Source organism: Leuresthes tenuis, unplaced genomic scaffold (genome assembly GCF_036924035.1).
Source record: "Leuresthes tenuis unplaced genomic scaffold, fLeuTen1.0.hap1 SCAF_24, whole genome shotgun sequence".
Taxonomy (NCBI): Eukaryota; Metazoa; Chordata; class Actinopteri; order Atheriniformes; family Atherinopsidae; genus Leuresthes; species Leuresthes tenuis.
The window spans coordinates 12,763,595-12,783,036 of NW_027325378.1; the positions used below are offsets into that span (position 1 = coordinate 12,763,595).

The 19,442-nt window shown below is 42.3% G+C and overlaps 1 protein-coding gene across 4 annotated transcripts in view; it reads left to right on the forward strand.

Annotated features, from left to right (window-relative positions):
* Nucleotides 1-653: 653 nt before the first annotated feature.
* The window catches only part of sulf1 (sulfatase 1), a 33,406-nt gene continuing 14,617 nt past the window's right edge, over nt 654-19,442 (forward strand). For 2 of the 4 annotated variants that reach the window (XM_072378526.1, XM_072378527.1), the window contains exons 1-5: nt 656-956; nt 13,220-13,515; nt 13,961-14,200; nt 14,802-14,953; nt 17,481-17,650. In XM_072378526.1, the coding sequence (XP_072234627.1) occupies nt 13,341-13,515; nt 13,961-14,200; nt 14,802-14,953; nt 17,481-17,650 (737 nt within the window). In that variant the 5' untranslated portion in view covers nt 656-956; nt 13,220-13,340. Of the gene's footprint in view, nt 957-13,219; nt 13,516-13,960; nt 14,201-14,801; nt 14,954-17,480; nt 17,651-19,442 lie in introns of all 4 variants that reach the window. The other 2 variants (XM_072378528.1, XM_072378529.1) reach the window with 2 other exon arrangements.

Consider the following 19,442-nt stretch of genomic DNA (forward strand, 5'->3'; position numbering starts at 1 on the left):
TTTATCATACTCTTTCCTTGGCTTTGTAATTTTAGTGTCTTCCCCTCTGCCCTTTTTTCTAACTTAAGGCAATAGGTGGTGAAGGGCAGGAATGCAGCCGGGGGACTGCAAGGATTTATCACACTAAGGTGTGAGGGCTCCTGTGCCTGCAGATGTAACAGTTTAGTGCCAACAGCATTCCCACCATGGAGCCAATACAGACTTTTATTGCTTTTTTTAGCCTTATTCTTTAGACCACATACTTTGTGGCTGCAGGGAGAGGAATGGGAGGAGAAAGGTCAATATGCTGAGAGTGAAGTAGTAGAACTAGTGTTTTTCAGTGTGCATGGATTTTCCTTCTGAGATTTGTGGGAGAATTATTATGTATCATCACTTTAATATAAAACGTACAAATGGTATTTATCCATCTTTTTCTCCCTCTACTGTTAGCATTTAAACATGCTCTCAGTCTCCCACTCTTGCTCCCCTCCCATTCCTCCCTTTCCACCCATTTCCACTCCTCCTGCCCTTCCACCCTGCCTCTCAGGTTACGATGACTGGGGGTTTTTCTTGCTCTCATTCGTAGTGTCTGTTTGTGTGTGTGTTTGTGTGTGCGTGTCTCCCTCTGCGCTGTGCTGTGTCCTTGTCCCTGCCTCCTGGCAGCAAGGAGCCACCCAGCAGCCGGTCTGTGATTGGGCAGAGGAGTGGGGTTCTTGACACAGCGTGGTGCTGACTTCTCCGGGACGTGTTTCAACAGATGGTCGAGGTTAGAAAGTGTCATCACATCGGAGAGAGGATTAGAGGAGAGAGGTTGTCTTCCAGGAGCTGTGTGGTCCCCTCCTTACTCTTGAAGCTAAAATCCCAGCTCCCAGACGCAAGCCCCTTAATGAGCGAAGGCAGAGCCGGTGAAGAACGTGAGGATAGAACTAAGAGAGGAATCCTCGCCTTGCCTCTCACTCTGCTCTCCTGCCGTTCAGGTACAGCACAACTTTCTTGCTTTTTCTTTGTTTACACACTACTGTTTTTCATCCTTTTTACTTCTGCTTTTGCAGAGTGTGTGCTTGTTGATTTGTTCAGTTTAGAGACGAGGATACGAGTGTAAGAGGGGATTTATAGTTGTGGTGAGCTGCACTGTTCCTGCAGTCAGTCTGCTGCCTGTACGGCAGCTCTGTGTATGTGCAGGATTTCATAGTTTTCCCACTGAATGACAGGAATTCCCTCCATCGCAAATTCCTCCTCTCAAGGGATTAGAGGGCAGCACATTCCATTAATGTCATTTTTTTCCCTCCAATGCTTAAGTATTCACCTGTAAAAGTTTTTGTTTATTTAAAATTACTGGAAGGTAAACAGCAGTTTTTGTAAATTTAGGAAAATGTTGCTGTTGTATTAAAATATACTGCTGTGGGCTTGTGCTGTTAGTAGGGGTCTTAAAATCTTTAATTTATTGTGTTATTCACATTATATAATGATAGTTTTCCAATTATCTTTTTCAGTTTTTACGATAGTTGGAATACAATCCTTTTTTTTTTCTTTTTTTCACATTTTCAAAAGTCAGTGTGGCATTTACATCCTCTCGCCTCAGTCCAAATAAGTTTTTTTTTTTTTTAAATAAATCTTATTCAGAGTGCACTTCTGGCAGATTGTGTCAGCAAACGCTAAATGGATGAGCTGCTGAAGAGCTTTTTCCGGAGAAACTGTCAAAGGTAAGCGGAGAGGCAGAGACTCTGGGAATGCACACCTCACTTTAGCTATTTAAGTCAAGTCAAGTGAGAAAGGAAACTTGCCAGTGAAGTGGGAATATGATGTATAGTATTTATACCCAGCTTGGGGCACCATGTATGTGTGTGAGGTGTTTGTAAATGGAGATTGTGCAGCTGTGAAAGGCTGCACGGACAGCAGCCAGACTGAGAGGAGAGGAGTTTGAATGGGGTGAAAGCTGCTGTTGTGTGAATTTGTGTTTACCCTTATAAACCAGCCGTAGCCCCACTTCCTGTTTGTGACTTGGAGTATTTGACACTGCCAGCATTAGATTTTGATGACCTACTGTTCTAAGGCCAGTTCATTAATGCAATTTTTACATGAACCAATTAGTAGACTATTGAGGGGAAAAAAATGTGAAAAGGGAAATTTGCAAACTGCAGTGGTGAAGTGTAAACTTTCATAAGAGATATTGAGTTGACTAAACATGGTCTTTATGTTCACCAGAGAGAAACATTTTAAATGCTCTAGAAGATCTAAATACTGAGTACATTCAAATTTCTTTATACTGTATACTGCCAGTAGGCTTTGATTTGTGTGTGGTATGGTTTTAAATTTCCTCTGTTTGTGAATGATTTGACTCTGTTCTTTACTTTGTATCAGATCAGTGTGTGTTCACTCACTGGTCCACAAAAGCCAGAGCATTTATCCCTCTGACCTAGATTTCCTAAATGGCAAAATTATAGTGTGCTTCCATTCAAAGTCGATTGCTTGTATCCAGCACAATCACTGTGAAAAGACTGGCTTGCATTTCAGTACTTTGGCTCAGTCAGTGTGTGTTACTGAATGGCGAGCCAGGAGAATGATGGAGAACCTTAACTTCAAACTTTCCGTATTGACAAGACTGATCTACAAATTCGTCACCTCGCTTTAGTTTTACCGGACAATTTTTGGATTCTTTTTCTGATTGCCCTGCCCAGGTCATAGTAGAGCAGCTTGGGAGTCTTTTAAAACACAGTGCTTACTGCCAGCCCAAAACAGTGGAGAGATCCTTTTAAGCGGTTTTTAGCTCTTCTGTGCTACAAACAAGAGTACGAGCAGCTGCTGCAAATAATTAGATTCTGGGGGTAGGCTTTTGCCAAGACAAACGTTACTCCAGTAGCCACTTTGACATCATTTGAATCTGCTTAAAGATGTGTGTGTGTGTGTTTGTGCGTGTATGCGTGTATTTTGAAGGTAATAAGTGAAGTAATTTGTTCTTCTGATAAGGATGCTGAGTGACTGAGTGTAAGAGAAGAGGAGGAGGTGGCTGTGGATTTAACTGTTTGTTCTGTAAAAACAGCACTAACAGTGTGAATCAGACGAGTGACCAGCAAGGTTCAAGGTATTCTTGGCCAACTAATTATTGCAAAAGTTAAACAAAAAGAGCACTAAAGTCTTCTATAAACTTTTTGTCTCCAACTTGGCTCTAAAATTTTATCAGCAGAGTCGGACAGTTATCATACTGCATTTTACTGTCTTAACTTGACATGCTTACATGATACTAGAAAAAAAACAATAAATTATTGCGTTAGCCTGACCAAAAACTTAAAACGAATAAACATGTTGGCCCATCTGAAAGTTGGACATACAAAAAAACTGAAATGCAAAATCAAACTTCTCAAAGCTGCTGATGTATACTGGGACAAAGGGGAAAAGTCTACTTAGTTGAGCTATAGCCGTTGCTCGACTCAACTGACCATGTAAACGAGTGACAGATGTCACGTTTGAATTCTGCCAAAATAGTGTCCCCTTGTTTGCTGTAGAACAGAACTCTGCAAACAACTTTCCATTCTCCTGAAAGATGGAACCCAGATAATTTTGAAATGGTCATTTGGTGTTTTTATTTGCAACGCATTTAGATAAAGTCCACTTATTAAGTATAAGTATGAAGACTGGTATAAAGTATACTTAATCATACATTATCTTTGCTTTGAAAGGCATTTCACATTTCTCTCTCTGAAAATATAGAAAACAATGCTTAAACAGTGGTAGTTTGTGTGTGTTCTCTCGTGTGCCGGAATGTTGAGAAAAGGTTTCCTAAACCGCCCTCTCCTCTGTCACTTGTTTATCTCTTCACAATAATTATAGTGTTCCTCATACAAGCCTGATTGCACAGTAGCACTGGAGTAGATTGCAATGTCCTATCACTGCAAATGACCAGTATTCAGACATAGAGCATTTTGGCATGCTTTTATTTACATGGGATCAAGAAAGACTATCTTTAGATGAGTCAGACACTTTCGCAGTTCTTTGTTGACTTCACTGATCAAACACTGCTTTGGTGTTTTCAATTTGCTAGCAAATAACAGTCCTTAAACGCAAAGCGTCCTTGACTTTTGAGGACATATTTAAAAGATGGGCCATTCATATCTGAACGTGCGAAGAAACACACAATGCTTATCGATTTTGAGTTATTTGGGAGCTCACAATAGCACCCCCATGTGTTTGATCAGCCTGTCATTTAAGTGAGAAAGGTCGGGGCATGCATTACAGCTAGCTCATCTTTGGAGGGAATTCCTCATTCTCCAGCCTTTGATCCTACACTGAGCCCGCCATAAAAAGAGCTGCATGCCTGACATATATTTAGTGCTTTAGCTGTTTTGAGTGCCTTTCTTCCCTTTATGAAAAAAAAAAAAAGAATATATATATTTTTTTTTATCATTGAAAAGTTTAATGAACACTGACATTTTGGATATGGTTGTAGAATCATTCAGTCAATCATACTTTGGTTGCTTGTTGTGGCCAAAATGTGCTTTAATAAATGAGGTTTGAGGGAGAGAGGAAAGGAGTTCAGTGCTTATTCTCAGATGTCCAGAGCAGCTTCTGCTCAAATGTCAAACTGCATGTAGATGCAGCATGGGATTAAGTGGGAGAAAGAGAAAGCTGGGTCAAGAGGTGGAAGTGGAGGAGGGATAAGATAAAGAAGAGGGCAAGATGAGAGAGAGGAGGTGGTGTGAAGGTGAACTGAAAGAAGAGAAGAAAGTAAGAGATTAAAACGGATGAAAAAGATCCAGTCATCTTGTCATGATCCGAGCAGTGTGCACTCACCTACACATGCTTTCATTTGAAACTCATGGACACTTACATAATCTCCTTTTGACATAGGCATGTGTAAAAGAAAAACCTAAAAAAAGCTATGTACACACACACACTTCTCTCAAGCTTTCCCCCTCTGTCCTCCACCTCCCAGAGGGCTGAACTGTCCCTGCTTTGTCATGTCTCTTGTCCAATAATCCCCTCCCCAGGGACAAGCAATCTGTTTTAGATTTGAAAAAGAAAGGACCCGGTCTGTATCACGTACAATTAAGCAGCCGTCAGAATGCGTCGGCGCAAGTTTGGAGAGAGAAGTGCTGCCACTGGGGGGTTGTCTCTTTCATCCACCGCCTTTCCAGAATGGAGATAATAGATTGGGAGGGTAGGAGGGATGAGAATGGATGGAGGTTGAGGGTGTGCAGGAGGAATGAATATGTTTCCTCACCCCTTCATCCCGCTCCACAGCTCGACTAATAGAAGCCAGCATGCGTTTGTTTCAGCTCTTCTGCTCCCTTTCTTTCCTTCTCCCCCGGAGCGGGCAAACACATTGAGCCTCTGCCAGCACACCCCTCTTCTGCTTGTGCGTGTCTAAGTGTATGTACATGCACAAGTGCTCATAAGTGTGGACTTGGCCATGTGCTTCTGGTAGCCTCTAGTTCTGTTTGCCTTCACTTGATCAACCAGGCCATGAAGAAGTGAGCGGCTGTATCTTTGAGCAGCAACATTGTTTACAGGGAAAACATCTTGCACTGTGTTATACATTATCTTCACTTTACTTTTCTCAAACTGCCCACGGCAACTTCAGCTTAGTTTGGCCGGTGTCTCTTCAACATGGTGAGATGATGCATTCCTCTAAGTGTGGCATGGAAGCATTTGAATGGGTGAGCCTCCTGTTTTATGCTTTCTAAGCTAATTTAGACTTTGCAAAGATATTTTGTTCTATATATTTCAAAATGCACAAAGTTGTGGAATTTTTGTCAGGCAGGCTCAAGCTAATTGAATTACAAATTACTTTAATGCGTGCTTTGGAAAGCCACACACAAACCCAGAGGCAATGGAAAGGAGAGCTCCCCCGTGTACAAATTACAGGTTATGCGTCTGTCTGTGCTCAAGTCTGACAGATGCTCCTTCTGACTGTTTGAGTGACTGCTTCACACACTTGGAGTACATGATATCCAAATTCAGTCTTGCGTTTGTGCCCACAGGCATGGACAGAGAGGAGTACCAAACAGGCACAGGTGCAATCAGACAAATATACATTTTTATGAGTGGTATCATGTTTATGTGTCGCATTCATAGAGAGGTTTGTTTATGGCGTGCAGGGTCACACATCTCGATTCTCATGGGCTATGTTTGTCTTCGGTTCCCAGAGAATATGCCTACACATGCTCCACATTTTAGGGGTGTTTAGTTTCATGTGTCTGCAGCAGTGCTGCACTTATCAGGAGCTTGGTGACTGAGCTGCTCGCACCTTGAAAAATATTTGCATTTTTCTCCACTTCTCAGTATTGAGTTAGCTTAAATCCACATAATTATGGAAACTTGTATTTAATATTTGTATTTGCATTTGATTCACTCATAGTAGTATTTGAAGCCTCTACACACAACAAATAGTGTTTTATATTCTCTTAGAATGAACCATTTATATCCAAAGATGTAGCAGGAGTCTTTTGTAGTGCAGCTTCTTCTCTGAAGAAGCAGTGATGGCAGAGACGGTGTCCTCAGGTGAAATGCAGATTGAGAGTTTAATTGAACTACAACAACAGCATAGTAAAGTTTAACAGTGACTGTTCAATTCCATGTTAAAAAAAAAGGTGATATTTTAATTGCAGCTATGTTTCGCAAACCCAGGCACACTAAAAGAAATAGTTATGGTGAAAGAACAATGACTTTTTAAAATTCTTTTCTGATCATGTACAAACTCAACAAGAACTTAATTTTCCTTATCGATATCAATCATTGTTACGTAAGACAAAGAACTCATAGGCAGTCATCCTGCGCACATCAGTAGTCATTGACACAAAACATCAATCATACTTGGTGGATTGGAGTCCTCGAGCTCTCTGTGCCACATTGATGATTTCATGGAAAAGAAATCAGTCTCTTTATTCTCGACGATTACCTCAATGGAAACCTATTGAAGCAATTTGCCATAGCTCTCTTATGTGGTAAATGGAGTGATTTGCCTGGGTTTTATTTGACACGTCAAAAAGACAGGAAAGCCACCCGTGAGCCAGCAATACATTCTGCTCCCTCTCTCTCTGATAGCATGTTTGGGATGGAAGTGTGGGTTTTGACAAGAAGGTGGCTGCAGGCATATTAGTGAAATGTATTTTATTCATCTGAGGTCATCTGTCTCTAATGGTTTCCATTCTTAGCTTAGAATAGATTTAACAAGAAAGTGCTTGCCTCTGGCATATATCATGTAACTGTGGCTGCCAGTCCTCTGATTGTGATTTCATATCACACAATAAATCAAGAGGAGTAGTTTCTGTTTTGTTCACTCTCTTTCCTATCTGTCCATCCCTTTCTTTTACCCTTTCCTTCACCCTTTCGAATTGTAAAATGGCTTTTCCACTCATAAAATTGAGCCTCGCTTTAAGAGCAAGCGTACTGGCTGTGTATGTGACTACATGTGATGCAAGACTCACTCAAGGATGTTGAGGTCAGGGTTTCTTTGTTTTGTTGAAGGTACCAAATTCTGGTTGCCCTTTATTTGGTAAACATGGCTTATATTGGCCTGAAATTTCTTGAACATGGAGACTATATTGTAAATGATTCCAGTCTTGCTTGATTGCGCTAAGCCCAATTTGTCATTGTCAATAGTATGACACTTTTTTGTAAATGGAGAGAACCAAACAAAGGTTGTTCCTGGTTCTGCTTAAATACCCACCAGCTTTAGGCCAGAAACACATGCACACACCCATACTCAAATAAATACTGCTTCCTCTGTTTCTGAAATGACCTTTTGTGTTTTCTAATTATTCCCCTCTTAGTGTGCTCAAAATCCAATCGGGATTTCCAACATGCTGCCTGTTGCCCACACTTTGAAGTATTTTAAACCAGGATCATATAATTATACGTTGAGATGCAATCATGATATTGATGGTAGGGCCTGGCAGGTTTGGCACTACAAAGGGTCCCTTACTTGGTCTGAGATAAACACGGGGGGGCGGTTCACAAATAGCTGTAAATGCACTCACTCCAGGTTCACATTTCACTGAATTGAGGCCATTTTTCTTCATTAAGGTGGCCTGCTTTGCACCCAAACACATCACTCACTAGTTAATGGGAAGCTTAAACATCTAACATCGATAGGGCAGCGCCTGTCAAAGTTGTGTAACTATAAACATGCTAGAACAAGGAGCCAGTTATCTCTCTTCACTATCTTGTACTTCAACTTTTCATTGGAATTTTGTCATGGATCTTAAACCAACTTGGTCAAACAAATCAGTGGCGTTAAGAGTCTGAAAACACCAAGGTTTGAGCTTTTTCCCAGTGCCTATTTGCAGCCAAGTGGTTGCACAGAGACTGAGCTGTCCTTCGGTCAGTTTGTGTGGCTAACAGGCGGGTCTTGGTGGGTACAATGTGCTGCCCTTGGCCTGCCGGGCACAGCGGATCCTTACACAGGCCCTCCACAGCGTAAAATGCCCCTGTCAGCCATCATGGCAACAGACCAGCTGAATTCCCTCGGATTACAGAAATATTTGGACAAACCTCAATATTGATTTAGGCCTAGCTGTAATAATTTTTCCCCTATGAAATGGACAGGAAGAGAACCGATAGGACTGAGAAACGTCACAGGTCTGAAACAAAAAAGAAAACGTTGTCTAGATTGATCGCCTCCGCAGTATTTCTCAGATTAACGGACAATTTAACATGCGTTGTATTCCCACTCCTTAATTCCCGTTCCCTGCTTTCATCAACTCTCCTGATAAATGTAATGACTTATATTGTCACTAGTTCCACAGTAAATAGTCACAGAACAGCCTGCAGAATTCAAAGTATGCCATAAGACGTTAAATCCTCTTTTTTTTGCCATTGTGATGGACTGGACCAAGATCCTAGAACAAAGAGGGATTTGAGGAGCTTTAAATTAGCCATTGTCCTTAATAGCAAGGCCTTTTATGAATGACCGATTTACTTTGGAAGAGCATCTGGTTTCTGTTTGACTTGCATCTTGTTTTTAGAACGTGAACCCACTTACCTTCCAAACTCACCATGTTAACTTAAGCAGGATCCTGTTCTGTGGGCAGACATACTTTACTTTGGTGAACAAACATGTTGCTTTAAAGGCTTTATGGATTCATGACATTCATTCTGTGTTTTTACATATGAGCTCTTTTATGTTTCTTCTTTCGTTTTTCAGTGACAGCTGATAAATGTATGGACTGTCACTGCTAACTGAACAAAACCTAAGCCAGATGTAGCCCTTTTGCCATAATTGAAATGAAAATGCAGGCCAATCACAACCAAAACCTTTACAGGACTTTTGCTGCTTTCAAACCTCTGTTTTAAGCCCCCTCCACTCATTTTTTCCTCACGTTCCCCTCTTAACCCTAGTGTGCGGGTAGCCTCAGGTTGCTGAGGTTAGGTTAAACAAGCCACCATCAAAGCCATATCGCCGCTTGGGTCGGAAGAGGGTCAGAGCGCAGCAGAGTGTGTGGTTTGAGGCCCCAACTGGAGGGCACGACTGCCAACCAGCCAAGCACTGCTACCCTGCATGGTTACACAAGCAACAGCTCTATTATGTTCAGCTTCTCTCAATGCACAAAGCACAGCTGTCTGTGTAGCCGTACCAAATTACTGAGCAATGGTCCATGTTCCCCAGCAAAGTAAGTGGGAGAGCTGTTTTCCACAAGTAAAGGAGGAAAGAATTTTGACTATCATGAAAGTAAAGATTACTATGGTGCTGAGGTGTACTAAAAGCCCCTTGTGTTGAAGGCCATTAATCTGAAAATTGCACATCTTTTATGTATCTGGCAGCTGTGTGTCTGAAAACTCCATAGTGGCCTTTTTGTTCCAGTCCTTTGAACCTCTGGGCATTTTACGGTCTTCCCATCCATCCTCAATATTCCTCCTGCAGCTTACCCATGATGAGTACAGTGCAGGCTCATTTAAAGGGTCATTAGTACTAATCCCCCACAACAATGAGGAAGCAGAAACAATGTGCTCCCTAGTCCTCTGACTCTGTCAAGGAATAAAGACCTCTTGTCTGTTCCACAGTTGTATAGAAGACACCTGTTATACTTGTATCATGCCAGATGACATAAATAAATGACTCATTTGAAATGAAGAGTTCATTAAAGTTACATGAAACATTATTCTGACTTTTCTCAAGGGCTCCATGAAATTAACAACATGCGTATAAAATCACAGTCTGGAAGTTGGAAGCTGTGGCAATAACAGAAACAATATTCTGAAGCCAACTACATAATAACTTTCAGAGTTCATGATATTCGCTCATATTGTTATGCGTTTACAGTGTTTGAAGTGCCTCTTAGGCCACAATACATCCAGCAATGTCCAGGGTTGGATAATCTGGGTTCCCTACCTGCTGCCTGTCATCCCAACGTGTGCATGAAGCCGAGAGCTCTGGATAACACTGGCATGTGTACAAAATAAAACACTCAGAAGTGTTTGATAGCACAGATCTTATTCTGGTAATCCTTTGCTGTTTGACAACCAGCAGTCATTTCTGAGGCCTTTTCTAGTCAATTTCATACTATCCAATTTTGAATCTGGTTCAGATTATACTGAATACAAAATTTGATGTATATACTCCCATCCACTCTAAATGCTCACATGACTCCATTGATTTTTGTGCCTTCTGTTTTCCATTTATTGTGTTAAACATGTTGACAACCAAAAAACTGTCCAAATGTGAGGCTCACCTAGTTTGACTTTTGTATCATAAATTCCTGCTTTAATCTTATCAACTGCATTTTCTGTCTACGTAATTGTGGTTAAAGCTAGATAAATACCAGGACATTCCACACCAGGAGCAACTCCTTTTTTCTTTTTCTTTTCTTTTTTTTGCCTCCGCCTGCTTCCACTCACAGCAACTTTAAAACCGGACTCGTGGGATCCAAATTTCATTGTAGCCTTCTACAGTCACCTTTTGTTTTCTGTATGGCGGACGTACCAGATTAAGTTTTTGTAAGAGTTAAATCTAAATAACACGAGAAAGTCAGAGAAGAGGATGTGACTTGAATACATTTTTTGTTTTCTTTGATGGGCCATTCTTTGATGGATTGTTAACAAATTAACCAAATTATAGAGCTGCTAAAGCTCCTTTTTTTTGCCTTATATGACCTGTTGAGGAAAGTAGATCAGGTGAAAAGGAGTCAGGATGAGACCTGGCCCATAGAAAGGAAAAGGATGTCTGTATATCTACTGCCCTCATCCTATTGGTTGTTCTGTGTGGCACTTAATTAGCACTGCAATCCCAGTTGTTTTAGGCAGTATAGCTTTTTATTCCACTGTTGCTAACCACATCAGCACCACAAGGTTTGAATCAGACACCACAATGAACCTTGTCTGTTTTCTCTGGGTTGTAAGAAGAGGCTATTGCTTGGAATCATTGGCATGTAAAATTGAATTTGCACTAGGTGCTACATTACACTAGCTGGCCGACAGGCTTATGGCTAATTTCAGGTCTTCTGCAGCATACAGACAGAAATAAGGCCTGGAGTTTGCTTAGATATGGGTTAAGTCTATTGTTTGTGGGAAGATTTAGCATTTTTTGTCCAACGACTTGAACCCACACAGCAAGAAATTGTATTTTTGTGGGACAAAGGCTTATGTGTGAGGATTATGAGTTTCTGCATGCTACCATATGTCTGTAGAGTAGTTTGTGTTGTGTGTGTAATTCACTGCAAGGTTCTGTGCACTCCGCCACCCTGCACTGGAGGGGTGTTTGTCCAAACGGTGCCAATGTTTGCACAGGGCTGTCACGATGACTAGGCTGACTGGCTTGCACAGACACTGCTCGTCTGAAAACAAGACAGACCTTACTGCTCTGTCTGAAATTCTGCTTATCATTTCCAACATCTTAACAGTGGAGTGGCAAACAAACATCTCTCTTTTGCTACAGGAGATGATTTAATCACAGTATTAAAAATACTACTGATTGGCATTTCAACCCTTAAACATTTCTCGAGTGTCTTCCATTATGCACCGTAAACTATGATATATGTTGGTTTAGAACCCTTTTTTTCAAATGAGGGCAAGGGCAGAGCCACCCGTAGGGTTTGGCCAAGCCCAGGTGTCACCAACCTGCCATTTGTTTTCAGGCCATTAACTCAGAATAGGGAGCGGTATGGTGCCACTCAGTGGGATTGCTGTCCATAAGGCACTTTTTTTTTTATCAAGCAGTGATGGAGTACTCATTATCACATTGTCATGGTTCATTTCACAGCCAAAAGCCATTCTTGCAGATGTTTTTCTTTTCATAGTTACCTACTGATAGACACATCTTTACATTGTTTTGTTTTTTTACAGTAATTGTTGCTGCGGAATAATTTTTTTGAAGTTTGGGATTACTTGAATTAATTTCTCATTAGGGCTAAAGCCATAAATATCTATTATCTTCTAGTTCAGGTTTGCAAAAGCATAAATTTAGTTCTTGCATTTAGGATGTGTAGGAGTTTTCATGATCCACCATGACTTTGTGAGAATGAGGGTCCACAGTTTTGTGATGACTCAGTGGTCATCTGTGATTGGTGACACTGGCACCGGGGTTAATGTAGCGGAACCCTCCCTCCGCCTCCAGTGCCTGAACTCCCTCCCCCCACCGGCACTCCGTCATGCTTGACTCCCGGGGGGTTGACTTTTGAGTGACAGGTGGAAGGTGGGCCACGATTGGCTCCCACAGGAGAGCAGCTGTGGGTGTTGAGTACTAACAGCCAATGGTGTTATCTCAGCAGTTAGCTGAACAACAGCTCTGCAACAGAGATGGAGAGTTTCCGTGCGTGTGTGTTAAGAACGAGAGGGTAAAAACCACGAGAAAGTTGGAGGATTTTGTGAGAAGACATGAGGTGAGCCCTGTGTGTCTTCACAGCTCAATTTTGGTAGTTTTAATGGGTAGGGAGACGTAGAGTTTGTTTTCTTCTTTTATAAGTTCAGGTCAGGATTGTTGATGTGGTTGGATTTCAGTAGTCATGAAGTTTCAGTTGGCAAAAATATGTTGTAACTGTTTGGAAAGCTTTGATTGGTGGACCATCAAAAGCTAAAGCTCAGAAGATTCTTTCCTGGCTTCTTTGCTAATGAATAATGAAGATTTGTTTAAGTGTTTGTGACAAGATTCACACAGCTTATCTCAACTAAATATACTTGAATGTTCATAGACAAAGTCTGTCTTTAATTTCCTGAAAGGTTTACTTAAAATTTAAGTACTTTATGTCACTTTCAATTTCTTGTTGTAATTGTATCCATGTGTTCTTTTTTTCCTCCCGTCTCTTCTCAGTCAACCAAGGCTACGAGAGCTGCACGGGTGTGAGTGAGTAGCCTGGCTGGTCCTCTTCTCCCTCCCATCTCTCCACTAATCCTTCCATTAACCAATCCTGTGGGCTGTTGTATTGGACACCATGCTGATTCAGTGGCTGTCCTGGTTGACCCTGCTGTCCCTGGACTGGACTCCAGGCAGCTGGGCCTTTACCACCACCAGGGCTCAGGGCCTCAGGGGTCGCATCCAAAGAGACCGCAGAAACATCCGGCCCAACATCATCCTCATCATGACTGACGATCAGGATGTTGAGTTGGGTAAGCCTGGCAAACTTCCTGCTCTTCCTGGAATACTCTTTTTCGACTTATTCTTTGGCTCCTGTTTTTTCCCTGACTTAACAAAGTCAGTTTGCTTTAATTTTGTTTAAACTCTTTCACCTTTCGTTCGTAATAAGTTTCTTTGTCTTTGTGGCCATTTGCATTAGGATTTATGCGTTTCTTTCCTTACATTAAATATTTAAGACGGGCCATAAACCAGACGTGAATGGCCATCTGGTCTTTCAGCTGCTGAATTTTCATTACTTTTCCTCCTAAGAAAATGAGTGACAAAGAGTTGTAAAATAATACGAAGGAACTGAACTCTATACATACGGAAATCAACTAAAAATGTGTATTTGTAGAATTTATCAAGTGTGTCAGCATGTAGCAAAATGAACATTTTAGTTTAACTGTACAGCAAGAATGATTTGGCTTTGTGCTCCAGGTTCTCTACAGGTGATGAATAAAACCCGCAAGATAATGGAAGATGGTGGCACGAGTTTCACCAATGCCTTTGTCACCACACCCATGTGCTGCCCTTCACGATCCTCCATGTTGACGGGCAAGTACGTCCACAACCACAACACCTACACCAACAATGAGAACTGCTCCTCCCCGTCTTGGCAAGCCCAGCATGAGCCACGCTCCTTTGCGGTCTACCTCAACAACACTGGCTACAGGACAGGTTGGTGAAGATGCGTACACAAATACAAACCCTTCGATAGAATGATCAGCATTAAAACAATGTGGTATCTTTACCAGTGAACTGAGCTGTTTTTATTGTTTATCTGTACTGGGTACCTTCACACTTTTGAGCAAGATATGACACTTCATACTTCATTTTTTTGAACTCACATGTTGATGAAAATTTTACACTTAGCATGTCTCCACAACACAGCATGGCTGTGAGAAACCCAAATGGATTGAGCATGCCAGGTCACCATTATGTCTCATCAGACTGTGTCCGTGTGAGTGATGGGCGCCCTCGGCTCAGCTCAGGGTCATGTTGGCTGCAGCACGGCCTGCGGCTTTCAAGCTCATGTGTTACTCTGCAGTCAGCCTGCTTTGGGACAGTCTGGCTCCCTACCAAACTCGTCAGAGAAAGGGGGGGGGGGGGGGGGGGGGGGTGGTGGTGGTAGGGGGGGGGGGGCAAGTAAAGAAAAGCTGAGCATCTCGCACAGATAAAGTCATAGATGCAGCGCAACCTTAAAAGAGCACCGAAAACATGCGTTGGTACCCCAAGGCCTGCGTATTTAAAGCCTTTCTTTCTCTCCTGTCCTCCTCAGCCTTCTTCGGCAAGTACCTCAATGAGTACAATGGCAGCTACATCCCACCTGGGTGGCGTGAATGGGTCGGATTGATAAAAAATTCCCGCTTCTATAATTACACTGTCTGTCGGAATGGTTTCAAGGAGAAACATGGTGCTGACTATGCCAAGGTATGTGTTCACATGATTTCTCACTAATTTGTTCTTCCTTTATGACTTAATATAAAGACTTGGTCTGACAAATTGCAGGTTCCACTCATTTATAAATACAGACAGTGAAGCACTTCACTTATCACCGTGTTATGATTCAGGCTGGCAGGAATTCTGTCATGAGAATTAGAGGGAATGAGCTTAGGCGTCTCTCTCTGCAGCATCCCTTTATTATGACGCACCTTTCCTCAATATTTAGACACTAGAACTGAAACATCTTTATGAGAAGCCAAAGTCACTTGCGATAAGTACCACCTTGTGGTTGTTTGTGTCTCTCACACGGTCTGCTTTTCCCCTCATTTTAGTATCGTGCTGTGCAGTTTAGCTTTTTTTTTTACTAAAATACCACAGGAAAATAGGAAATCAAATTTCCCTTTCATATTGTCAGCCTCAGGATGTGTTTTCATTTTCCAATCAGCCGCCTGTTGAGGCTCTGGATTGTATAGGTCATCAATCTTCCACATATGTTTTTGTAAGAGCTGTCAGTTAGTTTTCATGGTTCTGTGCCAGTATCGTCCCAGGTCGGGCAGTCCCGTATACACAAATCAATGAGGAGATTTGGCCAAAGAGATGGGCAAACAAATGTTTGGACTGCTGTTCTTCAGCCAACTTGGACCAAGGTGTAAAATGACCCACAAGCTGAGGCCAGGCTGTTTACATGACACGGACTTGGTCAGCAGATTGTGGTTTGAAACCAAATGGACACAATATTTGCAATTTACTGCTAAAACCCATCACCTGCCACCACGAAGAGAACCACAGCTCTTTTTTAGATTCACACAGTGTGAGAGGTTTAAGGGATTTCATGCAGGATTTTGCAGCTGGCACATCGAGTTATTGCATGTAGACGAGACATTTGCTCAGTAATTTCATTCAGTTAAATCCCATCAAATTTTCCGTCTGTAAGTGGATGAGTTAATTTAAGTTGGAGCTTTTGTCAAGGATCTTTCTATAACAGACTTGGTTTGAGGATATTGTTCATACACTTTCATTTAAAATTTCCCTAGAGTAACAGCACTGTTGACATCAACATATCACCACATCTGGCTTGTTTTATTTTTATGGCTAATAAAATTCCTCCTCATTATCCTTTATGTACAGACTTTGTGAATTTAACTCTAAAGCACCCCGCTGTACTGACCGAGCTGTAGGTTCTTCCAAAGTTTATAATCTTAGACAATCACAAGGATATTGTCAAGAAATTTAGCCCTGTACTAACAACTTGGCATCACATTATTGCCGCTTACTACTTCATAGCTCCAAATGGGAAAAGTGATACTCATCACCCTCCTGACTATTTTATAGCTGCTGGCCAAGCACTCCCCATGACACTGTCACTTCCTTTTGACCTGCCAGAGTCCTTAGCACCAGTGGCTCAGATTTTAGGAGCTGGCAGCATCGGAGTGCGTGGCAGTGCTTTGCCATGTGTGCGTAATCATCACCCTCCATGGGCATGTTAAGCCGCCAGGCCATTAAAGCTGGCCTGACTATAAAAAACTATTAATAGGGACAAGATGAATCAGCCAAACCCACTTCTGACATTTCAGGGAAATCACCCTTTACCCTTTCATTCTCAGCCTGGCACTCCCTTCCATTTATTGTTTGCCAGGCGACAAAAGTATGCCAAAATAACAGGTAGAATTCTTAATCTGCTGTAGGAAACTTGGCAAATCCGGATTTTAGTTCAGGGTGTTGCCTACTGTGCTGACTCAACCTCCCCTGGAATAAAGGTTTGGATAAAGTGCCACTCCTTTGAGGTTTTTGTTGTAACAATTCTGCATTTCCTGAGCCTAAGCTCCTGACAGTTAGTTTTACTAATTCAGTTGTCCTCTCTTTGCCTAATCCACTACATTTTGAAAAACACCGCACTGTGTAATCACTCACTTGAGTATTGCCAGCGGCTTACATCTTTAGAGATCTTCTCTTTGTGTCTTCCATTCTATCTGCGAGTAAATCAGTGGAAAGCAAGGGAAAGTAAAATGGATCGACTAGAATGAAGCTAAGTAGCAGAAACAGAATGAATGGCTTACAGAGGAGCAGAGGGTGGGAGCTGTCATAACAACATACCATTTGAAAGCGCCAGGCTTCCCTCACCATCAAGTGGTGTCACATTCAATAGTGCAGAGATTCACTGATGGGGCAACAGCCCATATACTGTATACACATACACACAGAGACTCAAACCCACACACACTCGTGTATACACACTCACACAGGCAAGCTGCCAGCTGTTGACTCGACAGATTGGTACTGTAGTGTACTCAATGGCCTCACTTCATATCCCTGCTGGCTCCTCTTAATTTATTTGAAAACGACTAGACGAGGAAAAGCAACATGTCACGGTGATTGGACTGCAAACGTGTTTTATCAAAGCTTGTGCTGTTTAGTATTTTCCCTCAATCCCACCTTTATTTTTAGACCTCTCTAGATGTGGCTTTTCGCTTTGCAGCACTTGATAACGACGCTTGAATCTCTCTCGTTTTCAAAGGATTATTTCACTGATCTGATCACCAACGACAGCATCAACTTCTTCCGCGTGTCCAAGAAGATGTACCCCCACCGTCCTGTGATGATGGTCATCAGCCACGCTGCTCCTCATGGCCCAGAAGACTCAGCTCCACAGTATGCTGAGCTCTTCCCAAATGCTTCACAGCACATGTGAGTAATGCCCGAAGTCACGTTCAGACTTAATCCCTTTTTAGCCCAGTAAAATAATGTTTAGTTCCCATACAAGCTTTTCAGATTTTCCTCTTTGACAGCCAATTGAGTTTTTATGATTAGGTGTGCCTTACATGATGACAGTAGGCACGCCCCTCAATCCCCAGGGATGACAGGTTGCTTAGAGGCTGTGAGGGCTGACAAGTCGAGTGTGAAATCAAAATGATTTATCATCCAAAAATAGCAGGGGCACCTACCATGGCACAGATCAGGGATTGCTTTTTAACATAGCACTACGTTCATGCCAAGCCAGCAGTGGCCTCCCTCAACTCTCATCTTTTCAGCTGAGGCGGCGCTGCGATTCACTCTTAGTCGTTCCACTGGCACTGTGCCATCCAACAGGCTCATGGAGTGCACAGCTCCACTGGATTCCAGCTGCTTTCAGTGTGCCTTCCTCTCACTTTCTGTCTAACTTAACATTCTTTTATTTACCTCTAAATCTGTACTTCCATCTGTGAATCTCTGTTTATCTCCGTCCGTATTTCCCAGTTTCATCTCCTGTTCTCATCCCAGCTCGCTCTGCTCACTCCTTCCTCCCGTCCTGCGTAATCCGTAAAGGACTTCCTGACCCTGTCCATATCAATCAGTAGTTTCTCCCTATGGCTCCTGGGGCGTGAGGAATGCATTGTGTGCTTTGGAACACCCTTTGTGACTTTATTAATTTATTTTTAACCGGAGCCTCCGAGTGAAGGGGGTGGAGCAGGGGCCCATGGGTGACTAAAAGTGTTGCCTGAGTGATTTTGTGTAGGTGCAGTGTGTAGAATATTTGACAAGGTTACTATGGAGAGCACAGGTGGTTTGTAGGGTGGATGTTTTGATGTTTGCTGGATATCTGCTTTCATTATAGGTTAGGGAGGGATTAGGAATTCTCTTGTGTAGCTAGAATTGTTGTTTGACATTCTTCCAGTTTGTGTTTATTTAGGAAGATATGGTATATGCTTTATATCTGCTGAGAGACACTTTATTTTTGCAGCAGATTCTTTATACAGCTGAAGTGTGCTGTGCTCAGGGGTGGGAAGAGACTTCATGGCAGTAAAGGAGGAGCAGCCTCATAAATCAAGTGAGCGTCTGTACTTTTGACAGCCACAATAGCAGAGGAGGACTTGATGTTAATGTCATTAACATTCCACACTGTAGGTGTTTTTGCTGAGTTCCTCAGATGTAGGCTCAGCTGTGATCTGTTTTAAATACTACAGAGTTGATGTGGTTTCTCAGTTGCATGTCTTATGATAGCAGGGTGGGATGGAAGTAATTCTGATCATAACCTAACAAATTGCTTTGGGGAAAGTTACTAATAATGGCATGGGATGAGTCTGTGGTAAGTTTTATAAAGTCACAAGAAGGCTGTGACCCAAAAACTCAGACCTATATGAGACAGGTGTGACCTCTCCTATGGACCGGCTTCATTCCACTGACCTCCGCATTCTTGGTTCCCTGGTGCTCAGGGCCCCATACCTTGGTGGCCCATTGCCCAGAGACAGGTCTCTTTGTGGGGCTTATTAGACCGCCTGATAAGTGGGTGAAGAGTTCACCCTTCTCACAAAGCAGGCCTGAGGAGATGAGGACAGAAGGCAGCTTAGACAGTGAGAGCAAATCGACTCTCATAGCAGGTCTTCATTAAGCCTCAAAGTTTTGATTCTAAGGGCTGCTTATTTACAGCTGAAGCCATTTAATTTGTTTTACTGCTGCTTGTTTTAGGAGTAAAGTGAAATTGCTGAAGTGAAATAGCTCC